The sequence below is a fragment of the Meles meles genome, chromosome 2 (genome assembly GCF_922984935.1).
Source record: "Meles meles chromosome 2, mMelMel3.1 paternal haplotype, whole genome shotgun sequence".
NCBI classification, from domain to species: domain Eukaryota; kingdom Metazoa; phylum Chordata; class Mammalia; order Carnivora; family Mustelidae; genus Meles; species Meles meles.
The window spans coordinates 84,528,309-84,541,592 of record NC_060067.1 but is presented as its reverse complement, the minus strand read 5'-3'; the positions used below and the strand labels follow the sequence as shown (position 1 = coordinate 84,541,592).

The 13,284-nt window shown below is 35.3% G+C and overlaps 1 protein-coding gene and 1 pseudogene across 7 annotated transcripts in view; one reads left to right on the top strand and one right to left on the bottom strand.

Moving 5' to 3' along the window:
- INTU (inturned planar cell polarity protein) overlaps positions 1-13,284 on the top strand; it is a 90,934-nt gene that overhangs the window by 47,134 nt on the left and 30,516 nt on the right. For all 7 annotated transcript variants that reach the window (XM_045990507.1, XM_045990517.1, XM_045990498.1 and 4 more), the window contains exons 5-6: positions 2,088-2,206; positions 7,833-7,922. In XM_045990507.1, the coding sequence (XP_045846463.1) occupies positions 2,088-2,206; positions 7,833-7,922 (209 nt within the window). The remainder of the gene's footprint in view (positions 1-2,087; positions 2,207-7,832; positions 7,923-13,284) is intronic.
- Positions 6,768-6,892, bottom strand: LOC123937644 (annotated as a pseudogene).

Sequence of the window (13,284 nt, the reverse complement as noted above, 5' to 3'; positions counted from 1 at the left end):
CCATCTAAAAGTTGTTACCTAATTTACATTTCTTTGCTCTTGAAATCCTTGCAGGCCGTATTCTGATGATTGCCAAAGCCATTTTCTCCAAGGGGTGCATTTCTTTGTGTTGCATCTTTGTATATCAATATTTAGTCAATAATTGAAATGGAAAAGAAGCGATTTTTTTTTACTTGTATGTATTTTTTGTAGTTTTCTGTGTTCTGAAAACACAAGAGACCTAAGGTTAATTATTCTGATTTCTTACATATATTCATTTTATACCTTAAAGCAAATGAGAAAATTAACTGTTTGTTATATAAAACATACAACAAAATTCTGGGATGGTAGCACCCTGAAACTTTCTGGGTCATCTTGGAGTAGAATACCACCAAAACCTTTTGTCATCTTTGCCTTTCTTTCCATGGGAAAATGTGTAGATGTTTCTCAAATGAACAGGTTTCTGTCTATTGAGAGCCCTATATCAATATTGTAATTAGAAGAGGCTTTTTATTCTTACTGAACAGAGTGAAAGCTGCTGCAAATGCATGCTACTAACAAGTGCCTAAAAATACAGCTAATTAAATTGGTTAGGAACTGTAGAGTTTGCCAGGTCCTTAATACTGAGGCTTTCTGGGCTGGTTGCTACAGGGGTTGGAAAAAAGAGACTTTCTCAAATGACCTGTTTGACTGGTATGACTTAGTTTACAATAAAATGTCATAGGGTTATTTTGTTTTCATGTGAGTTACATATTTAATAAAAACTTATCTTCTTCAACTTATAAGATTTAGAAATTTCAAAACCCAAAGACTGTAAGGTTATTTGTTTAAAGTGGTGTTTGGTGTTTGTCTAAATGCAATGTGTATTTACTAGTCAAGGTTTAAATTTATTAAGTAAGCATTAACAGAAGATCTTAACTGATGTTTGGCTTAATTTCTAAAGATAAAATTTTTATAGCTTTTTATCCTAGAAATATTGTAAGAAAATTTGAGTGTTAGGCAGAGTGTATTTGGCCAACATGTTCTATAGCAATTTGCATATACCGAATGTGCTTAGTAATATTAAAAAAGATGTGTCCAGTTTATCATTTTTTATATTTATCCTAATGTAAAAATTGCCAAGACATGGACACTAAGTCACATAATTATTTATTGTAAAGAGGGACCAAAACAAGATATAGGACACTCTTTAGAGAACTGAAGAAAAGATGTATTTTAGGAGTTTGGGCTTTCAATAGTAACTGTATGAATATTTAGGGATTTTAAATATTAAATAGCGTAACTGGGAGCTACTCCGAATTCTCTATGGTTTCTATCTAGAGATTTTTATTTTGCCAGCTTTTAGTTTGCCTTGTGAGAAAAATAACATGTTGCTTTAAGTCACAACAAAAGAAGTGAGATACAGAATGATTCATCCCTTTGTGTAAAAGTTCTAGCTCAAAGCACATCCAGATTTTGAAATTTATTTTATTTTGTAGAACTGTTTTCTGGAAACATGCTCTTCTTGAAAAGAAAAAAATATTAAGCATTTTGTGAATTATCATATAGATCTAGTTTTTTCTATGATTTAAAATGTGGTTTCTTTTAAAGTTTCAATTCAGATTAACTTGGGGTGGGAAAACCGTCTTAAATTTAAGACAGATAAGATATTATAACATCATAAATACTGATTTCTATCTGCACTACTATAATTTTGTGTTCTTTGTAAATTTAATTACAGTATTGTCTTGGGTTAAAATAAAGATTTAATGATGATTTCACCAAAGATGACGAAGGTTATCTATTAAATGTCAGTAATGAAAGTAAACAGTGAAATTAATTATAATCATTCTAACTAATCAGTGTCCTACTTAGTGTATATTTTGATATTATGACCAGTTTTGACAGTCTGTAACTTACTTTCAAATGTAGTGTTTTAAATACTAGGTAATGTGTTAAAATTCCAGACATACTTCCCTCCTTGTGTTTGTTTGAATAAAGCTTCCTTTGAAGCTGAAAAGATTGATTTTTTGTTCTTTTCTTAATAGTGAATTCTGAACTTTCCATGACCAAAATAATGGTTGGAAACTACGGGAGGCTGATCATTTCTATTTCTTTTCATCTAACAGCAGGAAATTCTTTATCATTGTCCAGTATCTGATGCATCTCAGAAACTTAAAAGTGTGAGAGGGATATTTCTCACACTCTGTGACATGTTGGAAAATGTAACTGGGACACAAGTTACTAGGTAAGAATTGATTTTTATTTAGCTTTAATTCTGTTTCTTTCAAGTGCTGTACCTTGGTTCTGACAATATAGTGATATAAGTATCTATTATACAAATATATTTGTATCTATAATATAGATATCTATACAGCAGATATGATATCTGTAGGTATTTTGTTTCTCACCCAAATTATTTCTAGCAGTCACCTATATAAAGGTGTAGGTTCTCAATACAGCTATAAATCTGGGTTTTTGGCACACTTCAAATCACAAAAGTGCCGACTAATGGACCTACATTTTAGAATTTATTCATGAAGGTAATATCTCTTATGCATGGCATTACATTGAGTCTGGGCTTTTTCATGCTTTTGTCTTTATTAACTCGCTAGGCAATTCTTCTGTGGTTGGCAAGTATGACTGAACACTGAATTTTTCATGTTCTGCAAGTATGACGGAAAAATCCAGAAAACACATACACTTTAAAAAGAAGAGTCAGAATGCAGTTATCATCTGTGCAAGTTCACTCGATGATGGATAAGCAAGAATTATGTGAAATAATTTTTTGGAAAAATAAAATATACCATATAGTCAGTTATAGAGCCATATATTCCATTCCACATTCATTTATTAAGCCCTAACTTTGAAATGCCACAGTTAATTTATGGGAGAATGCTGAAAACTTGAGTTTTATTTTTTATTTTTTTAAATAAAATTAAATAAATAAATGGGATTACTAACCATTTTTCTTCCTTAATTCAACAATTTTAGACTTTACAAAATAGGCATTTATCTCAAAATTTTTAAGAACTCCATAATATATAAAATATAAAATTAGATTTTCTAAGGCTTTAACTTTCCCATCTTCTGGTAAAAATGACACTTGTATGATTTTAAAAAATAAGATCAGCAAGACAATAAGAAGGAGAATTTCTTTTTCCAAATGAAAGTTATATTTAACCATGGGGTTCATTTTCAAGACAGTAACTGATGCTACATTTCATATATAAGTTTGCATTTAAAAGGGGCACCTGGGTGACTCGGTTGGGTGACTGCCTTTTGCTCAGGTCATGATCCTGGAGCCCCAGGATTGAGTCCTGCATGGGGCTCCCTGCTCAGCAGGGAATCTGCTTCTCCCACTGACCTTTCTCCACTCATGTTCTCTCTCTCCCTCATTCTCTCTGTCAAATAAATAAATAAAATCTTTAAAAAACATTTTTTTGCATTAAAAAGAAGTGTTGAGTAAAATCCTATGGTATGTGTCTTTCTCTAACTTATTTCAGTTAGCATAATGCTCTCTAGCTCCATCCATCCACATCATTGCAAATGGCAAGATTTTATTCTTTTTTTATAGCTGAGTAATATTCCATGATATATATACACATTCATTTATATTTATACACACACACAAACACACACACTGCATCTTTTCTATCCATTTATCAGTCAATGGACATTTGGGCTCTTTCAATAATTTAGCTATTATGGGGCGCCTGGGTGGCTCAGTGACTTCAGCTCAGGTTGTGATCCCAGGGTCACCTGGGATCCCCTGGGATCGAGCCCCGTGTTGGGCTCTCTACTCAGCGGGGAGCCTTTTTCCTCCTCTCTCTCTGCCTGCCTCTCTGCCTAATTGTGATCTCGGTCCGTCAAATAAATAAATAAAATATTTTTTAAAAATTTAGCTATTATAGATAAGCTGCTTATAAATATCAAGGTATATGTATCCCTTTGAATTAGTGTTTTTGTATTCTTAGGGTAAATACTTAGTAGTGCAATTGCTGGATCATGGGGTAGTTCTCTTTTTAACTTTTTGAGGACGTCCCATACTGTTTTCCAAAGTGGCTGCACCAGTTTGCATTCCCACCAACAGTGTAGGAGGGTTCCCCTTTGACCACTAGTGCTTACTGTTTCTTTTATTGTTGATATTAACCATTCTGACTGGTATGAAGTAATACCTCATTGTAGTTTAGGTTTGCATTTCCCTAGTGGTGATTGATGTTGAGCATCTTTTCATGTGTCTATTGGCCATTTGGATGTCTTCTTTGGGAAAATGTCTGTTCGTGTCCTTTTTTTATTTGGATTATTCATTTTGGGGGCTTTGAATTTTTTAAGTTCCTTATAGATTTTGGATACCAACCCTTTATCAGATATGTCATTTGCAAATATCTTCTCCCATTCCATATGTTGTCTTTTATTTTTGTTGATGGTTTCTTTTGCTGTGCAGCTTTTAATTTTGATGATGTCCCAATAGTTTATTTTTGCTTTTGTTTCCCTTGCCTTAGGAGACATATCTGGAAGGAGGTTCCTATGGCCAGTATCAAAGAAGTTAGTACCTGTGTTCTCCTCTAGGATTTTATTGGTTTCATGTCTCACATTTAGGTCTTAAATCTAGTTTGAATTTATTTTTGTGTATGGTGTAAGAAAATGGTCCAGTTTCATTCTTTTGCATGTAGCTGACCAGTTTTCCCAACACCACTTGTTGAAGAGATTGTCTTTTTCTTTTTGGATATTCTTTGCTCTTTGTTGAAGATTAATTGACCATATAGGTCTGAGTTCATTTCTGGGTTTTCTTTTCAGTTCCCTGATCTATGTGTCTGTTTTTGTGCCAGTACCATACTGTCTTGATCACTACAGCTTTGTAATATAGCTTGAAGTCCAGAATTGTGATGGCTCCCACTTTGCCTTTCTTTTTCAAGATTGCTCTGGCTATTTGTGGTTTCATACAATTTTAGGATTGGTTGTTTTAGCTTTGTGGTATTTTGATGCTGGTGGTATTTTGGTAGGTATCGCATTAAATGTATAGATTGCTTTGGGTAGTATAGACATTTTTTAAAAGATTTTATTTATTTATTTGACAAACAGAAATCACAAGCAGGCAGAGAGGCAGGCAGAGAGGGAGGGGGGAAGCAGGCTCTCCGCCCAGCAGAGAGCATGATGCGGGGCTCGATCCCAGGACCCTGAGATCATGGCCCAAGCCGAAGACAGAGGCTCAACCCACTGAGCAACCCAGGTGCCCCTAGTATAGACATTTTAACAGTATTTGTTCTTTCCATCCATGAGCATGGAATAAGTCTTCCCACTTCTTGTGTCCTCTTCTTCAGTTTCTTTCATCAGTGCTCTATAGTTTTCAGAGTACAGGTCTTTTACCTCTTTGGTTGGGTTTGTTCCTAGGTATCTTACAGTTTTTGGTATGATTGTAAATGGGATTGATTCTTTAATTTCTCCTGCTGCTGCTTCATTACTTGTGTAGAGAAATGCAATAGATTTTTGTATGTTGATTTTATATCCTGAGACTTTGTATCCTGGGACTTTACTAGATTCATGTATCAGTTATAGCAGGTTTTTGGTAGAGTTTTTGGGGTTTTCTAAACAGAGTATAATGTCACCTGCAAATAGTGAAAGTTTTACTTCTTCCTTGTCAATTTGTATGCCTTTTATTTCTTTTTGTTGTCTGATTGCTGAGGCTAGGATTTATTACTATGTTAAATAACTGTGGTGAAGGTGGACATCCCTGTTGTGTGCCTGACCATATAGGAAAAGCTCTTTTTCCTCATTGAGAATGATATTAGCTGTGGGTTTTTCATATATGGCCATTATTTTGTTGAAATATGTTCCCTCCAAACCTACTTTGTTGGGTGCCTGGGTGGCTCAGTCAGTTAGGCATCTGCCTTTCACTCACGTCATGATCCCAGGGTCCTGGGATCAAGCCCGGCATCAGGCTCCCTGCTCAGTGTGGAGTCTGCTTCTCCCTCTGCCCTTTGCCCCTGTTTGTGATCTCTCTCTCTCTCTCTCTTTCTCAAATAAGTAAATAAAATTTTTTAAAATAAATAAATAAAATAAACCTACTTTGTTGAGAATTTTTTCATGGGTGAATGTTATACTTTGTCAAATACTTTTTCTGTGTCTATAATTGAAATGATTTGGTTCTTATCCTTTTATCAATATGACTTATCATGTTGGTTGATTTGCAAATATTGAACCCACCCTTGCAACCCAGTAATAAATCCCACTTAATCGTGGGGAATGATTTTTTTAATGTATTGTTGGATCTGGTTTGCCAGTAGTTTATTGAGAATGTTTACATCCATGTTCATCAGGAATACTGGCCTGTATTTCTCTTTTTTAGTGAAGTCTTTATCTTTGCAATGACATGGATGGATCTAGAGAGTGTTATGCTAAGCAGAATAAGTCAGAAAGACAAATATCAGGTGATTTCATTCATGTGAAATTTAAGGAAAAAAAAACAGTTGAGCAAAGGGAGGATAAAAAGAGAGAGGGAGGCAAACAAAGAAACCGATTCTTTTTTTTTTTTTTTAAGATTTTATTTATTTATTTGACAGACAGAGATCACAGAGAAGCAGGCAGAGAGAGAGGAGGAAGCAGGCTCCCCACTGAGCAGAGAGCCTGATGCGGGGCTCAATCCCAGGACTCTGGGATCATGACCTGGGCCGAAGGCAGAGACTTTAACCCACTGAGCCACCCAGGTGCCCCAAGAAACCGATTCTTAACTATAGAGAACAACTTCTGGTGTGGGCAGGAAGGTGGGTAGGGGAATGAGCTAAATAGGTGATGAGCACCTTGTATGGAAGTGTTGAATCACTACATTGTATATCTGATACTATTATTATACTGTGTGTTAAATAACTAGAATCTAAATAAAAATTTAACAACAATTTTACACTTGATCTTAGCCAAAAGGCCGAGAAGCGATTATTAACAATTTTAAAAAGCAGTGGTGGTAATGCTTGAAGGGGATGTTAGAAAGATTTAAAAATATCATGTCTCACAAATAGTATGCATTTGATTATAATAAAAGTAACAATAATATCTACTGCAGTATAGAAGGTACATTAAATCCTAAGGACTCAGCAGATAGACTGATGTATGTATTCTAGTTTAAAGAAAAAAAAAACACTGAGTATATTTTCATTTTATTTTCTTCCTACTACCTACCCACACTACAGGATGGAATCATTATGCTCTCCATGTTTTCATAGTTCATTATATATCTCTTTTTAGATCACATTTAGTTTTCCAACTGATTAAAGTATAGTAAACTGCATATATGTAAAATGTACAATCTGATCAGTTTCAACAGAGGCGTATAGACCCTGAAACCATCACAACAATGAATATATACATCATTCTAACATTTCTTTGAGAACATGTTTAAATCTGACTTATATTTTGGTTACTTGCTTATGTACCTATATCCTATATTGAATTATTATCTTGTGAGCTGGGACTGTGTCTTCCTATTTTTTTAATTTCTCTTAATAAATCATGTTTATAAAAAGGCAGTGAGAAAAGATTTGTTAAATTTGCATATTAATGGGAGCTTTCTTCTGAAAAAAGTAGCATGTAGTCATTTAATGTTAATTAAAGAATTTCATTACTTTTGGCTGTAATAGGTCTACTTTCGTTTGACCTAGAGCTTTTTTATAGTTTTTTTAAAAAATTTCCGAATATATTTTTTGTTGTTATATAGTTACTTGCCCTTCCTATGTGACAGTTAGGTATATGCCAAGAAATTTGCTTATTAAGCATGCAGTTCTCAAATCGTACTATATGTAATCTTTTATGAGTGACTGTTTATAATTTTCTGACATTTAAAGATATTCTAACTTTATTTTCACTCTACTTTTTCTTAGCTCATCCCTTCTTTTAAATGGGAAACAAATCCATGTGGCTTATTGGAAAGAATCTGACAAGTTGTTGTTAATTGGCCTGCCTGCTGAAAAGTAAGTTGAGATCTTTTTTTTTTAACCTTAAAATCATTTCTGAAATACTGCTAACAAAGTCTGTTTTATTAAAATTATGACATTTTTGGCAAAAGCAAAGTCTTTCAGTTTTACAGTTTAAAGATCTGTTGCACCACTACAATAGCTACCATGCTAATTTGGTATTTAAAAATACAGAAAAGGGGCACTTGGGTGGCTCAGTTAGGTAAGCGTCCAACTCTTGATTTTGATTTTGGCTCAGGTCATGATCTCAGTATCCTGAGATAGAGCCGTGTGTCATGCTCTACACTGAGCATGGAGCCTGCTTGAGATTCTCTGTCTCTCCCTCTGCCCTTCCCTCATTTGCTCTCTCTTTCTCTCTCAAAATAAATAAACAATTACTTTTTGAAAACAAAACAGAAAAGTGCTGGATACAATTTCTAGCGGCCCGGCTTTCAGTATACTTCCTTCTAAGATGTGGACAGTATGGAGCTGAGAGACGACCTTCTCTACTCAAACTTTTGACAAGATTGTGGTATGGATTTTATGTGTTTGCAGTTTTTTACTGTTGGAGATTCTGGAGAATTAAAGGTCAAGTAGAAAGGTGTTTGGCCCTGATGTTGAGTGCCCTTCACAAAATAGAGTTGACCTTTGGAGAACATGGGTTCAAATTGCATTGATCCACTTATGCGTAGGTTTTTTCAATAACTATATTGGAAAATTTTTTGAGATTTGTGACAATATGAAAAAACTTGCAGATAAACTGCATAGCATAGAAATATTGAAAAAATTGAGAAAGGTATATCATGAATGCATAAAATATATGTAGATACTAGTCGTCTCATCATCACCATAAAATATACACAAATCTATTATTAAAAGTTAAAATTTATCAAAACTCATACAAACACTTGAATGGAGCAATTCACAGTTGAGAGAGATGTGAATAAAGTAAAGATGCAGTATTAAATCATAACTGCATAAAATTAAAACTAGAGTGCAAGAATTTCATAGCCACCTCCTATTGCTGTTGCGGTGAGCTTGTGTTATGATTATCTGCTTAAAACTCCCTATGACACTAATCATCTGTGTGTGAACAGTTTGTCTTTCCAGTAAATTGTTTATTGCAGTAAAAAGTGATTTCTCACAGTTCTTGCATATTTTTCATTGTGTTTAGTGCAATACTGTAAGCCTTGAATAACACCAAGAGACCCATATGAAGTGCTGCTAGTAATGCTGGAAGTGCTCCCAAGAAGCAGAGGAAAGTTATGACATTACAAGAAAAAGTTGAACGGCTTGATATGTACTATACATTGAGGTCTGCACCTGCGGTTGCCCGCCATTTCAAGATTAATAAATCCAGTGTACAGGCCATTGTAAAAAGGAAAAGGAAATTAATGAAGTTATCACTGCAGTTATGCCAGCAGGTGCAAAAACACTGCTCTTTCTGTGAAATATATTTTTATCATGTATTGAAAATCCAGCTTTAAGTAGGTGTAGGATTACTATAAGAAAGGCATACCTATAGACTCTAATATGATTTGAGAAAAAGCAGTCATTATATGACAACTTGAGGCAATAAAAGGAGGTGGCTCTAAAGCAGGAGAATTTAATGCCAACAAAGGGTGGCTTGACAATTTTACAAGGAGGTTTAGCTTTAAAAATGTCAAGATAACAGGAGAAGCGGATTCTGCTAAGAGACAGCAGATGAGTCCCCAGATGCCATTATGAAAATCAGTGAGGAGAAAGAATATCTGCCTCAAGGTTTTGGTTTTTTTGTTTGTTTTTTTAAGATTTTATTTGACAGGCAGAGATCACAAGTAGGCAGAGAGGCAGGTGAAGAGAGAGGAGGAAGCAGGCTCCCTGCCGAGCAGAGAGCCCGACTCGGGGCTCGATCCCAGGACTCTGGGATCATGACCCGAGCCAAAGGCAGAGGCTTCAACCCACTGAGCCACCCAGGCACCCCTGCCTCAAGTTTTCAATACAGACAAAATTGCCCTATTCTGGAGGGAAAAATATTGCATAGGACATTAGTAAAGAAGAAAAGTGAGCACCAGGATTTAAGACAGGAAGGAATAGGCTACCTCTACCCTCTTATGCCAACACATTCGGGTTTATGATCAGGACTGCCCTTATCTATAAAGCTCGTTAACCCCAAACTTTGAAGGAAAAAGATACACCAGATAATATTAGCTACCAGTCTTTTGGTTGTACCACAAGAAGTCTTGGACATTGAAAACCCTTTTTCTGGATTGGTTCCATTGATGCTTTGTCCCTAAAATCAGAAACTACTTTGCCTTTGAAAATTCTTTTGCTATTGGACAATGCATCTGGCCACCCAGAACCTCATGAGTTCAACACTGAAGATGTCAGTCTCATGCAAAACAGTCTCATGCAAAACAGCAATCTCTAATTAGCCTCTAGGACTTGTTACACATGGTACCCTATGGAAAGGATTGTCAATGCTGTAGAAGAGAACCCTGGTAGAACATGGAAGTCTGGAAGGATTACACCACTGAGGATGCCATTGTTGTTATCAAAAAGACCATTAAAGCCATCAAGCCAGAAACAATAAATTCCTGCTGGAGAAAATGGTGTCCAGATGTTGTGCATGACTTCACAGGGTTTATGACAGAGCCAATCAAGGAAATCATGAAAGAGCCAATCAAGGAAGTCATGCCAAGTATTGGATATGGCAACAAGGTGGCAAGACAGGAGGTGAAGGGTTTCAAGATAGAGATCCAGGTGAAATTCAGGAGCTAATAGACACCATACCAGAGTGGTGAACAGAGGATGACTTGATGAAAATGAGTACTTCTGAACCAGTGCTAAATGATGAGGAAGAAGACATAGAAGAAGGACTGCAGAAAAAAACTGATACTAGATAATCTGGCAGAGGGATTCAGATTATTCAGGACTGCTTTTGACTTCTTTTACAACATGGACCCTTTTATGATATGGGCACCGATAGTAAAGCAAACGGTGGAAGAAAGTTTGATCTATTTAGGAATGTCTTTAGAGAAATGAAAAAGCAGAGAAATTACCATATATTTCTGTAAAGTTACACTGAGTGTGCCTGCCTCTCTTGCTTCCCCTTCTACCTTCACATCTTCTGCCTCTGCCACCTCTGAGACAGCAAGACCAACCCCTGCTCCTCCTCCTCAGCCTGCTCAACATGAAGATGATGGGGGTGAAGATCTTTATGATGACCCACTTCCACTGAATGAATAGTAGATAATCATCATGCCATGTAGCTCGTAAACTTATCTGTTGTGTATGTATGTGTCTTCATGTGAAAATCTGATAATTGTACAGCAAGAGCTGTGTCATTGTCATCGTCGTCTAAGTATTGATTGTGTAGAACACCATGTGCAAGACTCGTGTGGAAGGGGATAGTGTGTTCTTACCTAGATATAAGGCAGTTGATATTTAACATAAAATTAATAATATGTTATTTTTCTATTTTGTAACTTTCTTTCAAAAAAATTATATTACCGTACAGTATGCCTCTCCTTGTAATAGGGGAAAACTGCATATCAGTCTACCATCACAGGTAAGTGATTAAGAAAAAAAGTAACAGTGTTTCCAGTACCGTATTACGAATATAATATGGCTTGCTCTGAAAATATTTTAATGCTTCATTCTCTAGTGTTATGGGTTAGGCTGCCATGAAGCTATGCTGTCAATTATATTAGGCTACCATAAAGAAATCATATTGCTGCTGCTTTGTTATGAATGCATGCATTGTCTGTAAATAAATATTTCTTTTTAGCATTATCTTTTCATTTTGGATGTTTAGTGTCAGTAACATGTGTAACATCTATAGTGTTTTGTATTATATAAAACAGTATTGACACAGGTACTAACAAATAGATGATTCATCTTATAAACAGATGATACAAACTTACAGTATCAATTTTTCTTCTTATGGTTTTCTTAATAACATTTTCTTTCCTCTAGCTTACTATATTGTAAGAATACTGTGTATAATACGTGTAACGTAAAAAGTATGTTTTAAACAACTGTTTATGTTATCAATAAGGCTTTTAGTCAACAGTAAGCTATTAGTGTTTAAGTTTTGGGGGAGTTAAAAAGTTGTACTTAAATTTTCAACTGCCTGGAGTATTGGGACCCCTAGCCCCTGCATTGTTTAAGGGTCAACTGTAAGGAATATTTAACTTTAAAGTGATATCTCTAATGGTATGTCTTATATTATTTTTTTCTCCTTCTTAACTTTTTGCAAGTATTTTTAAATATATCTTATTTTTATAGTTGGAGGTAAGAGTTGGGTTGACATTTATAATGAGCACACTGTGAACCCAGGGACTGCATTAGGTACTTTACATTCATTAATCTCATTTAATTTTCAAAATCAGCTCCATATGTACTTCATGATCTCTGGCCCCATTTTATAAATGAGGAAAGTAATACCAAGAGAAGATTTAATAACTTGCCAAAGGTCACATAACTGGCAAAAAAGCAGAATTGCAAATTGAAGGAGAGTCTTTCTGAATTCTTTCTACCACATTGCTTCCCTGATGTCATTAGACATTAAAAGCTGTGGGGAAATGGGATAGGAATATGGACAACAGCCTCAAGGAGAGGGATTTAACTAATGTTAGATGAGTCTTACGTCCCTGTTCAGTGATTTTTTAAAAATTTGTAATTTAGATCCTTCCCTGCTTTAAAAAAAAAAAAAATTGGACAACTTCTATTAAACTGTAAGTGCATTTTAGTTTTAACTTTTTGGTCCACAGAATCATACTTTGTCTACCAAATAGTAACCAAATATCAAAATAAATACTATAGTATGTGAGTAACACAACTTTAGAGAATACCAGTTTAGATAACTTTTCTTTTGGTGTTGCTTTTAAGCTTCCCAAGGAAGAAAAAAGTATTGTAAAAATGCATTATCCAAAGGCACCTGGGTGGCTCAGTCGTTAAGTGTCTGCCTTCGGCTCAGGTCATGATCCCAGGGTTCTGGGATCGAGCCCCGCATTGGGCTCTCTGCTCAGTGGAGAGCCTGCTTCTCCCTCTCCCACTCCCCCACTTGTGTTCCCTCTCTCACTGCCTCTCTCTTTCTGTCAAATAAATAAATAAAATCTTTTTTTAAAAAATGCATTATACAGCCAATCTGAACATGAATATGACTATTCTCTATTATTGATAATTTTGTTAACCAGATTTCTTTCATTATATAGCAGTGCATTAGTTATCTATTCTTGGGTAACAAATTATGAAAAACTTGGGGACTTAGAACAGTAGACATTTATTATCTCATAGGTGTTCTTGTGAGTCAGGAATTCATGAGCAACTTAACTGGGTGATTCTGGCTCAGGGTCTGTCTTAATATTTCAGTCAAAATGTTGGTCAAGGATACAGT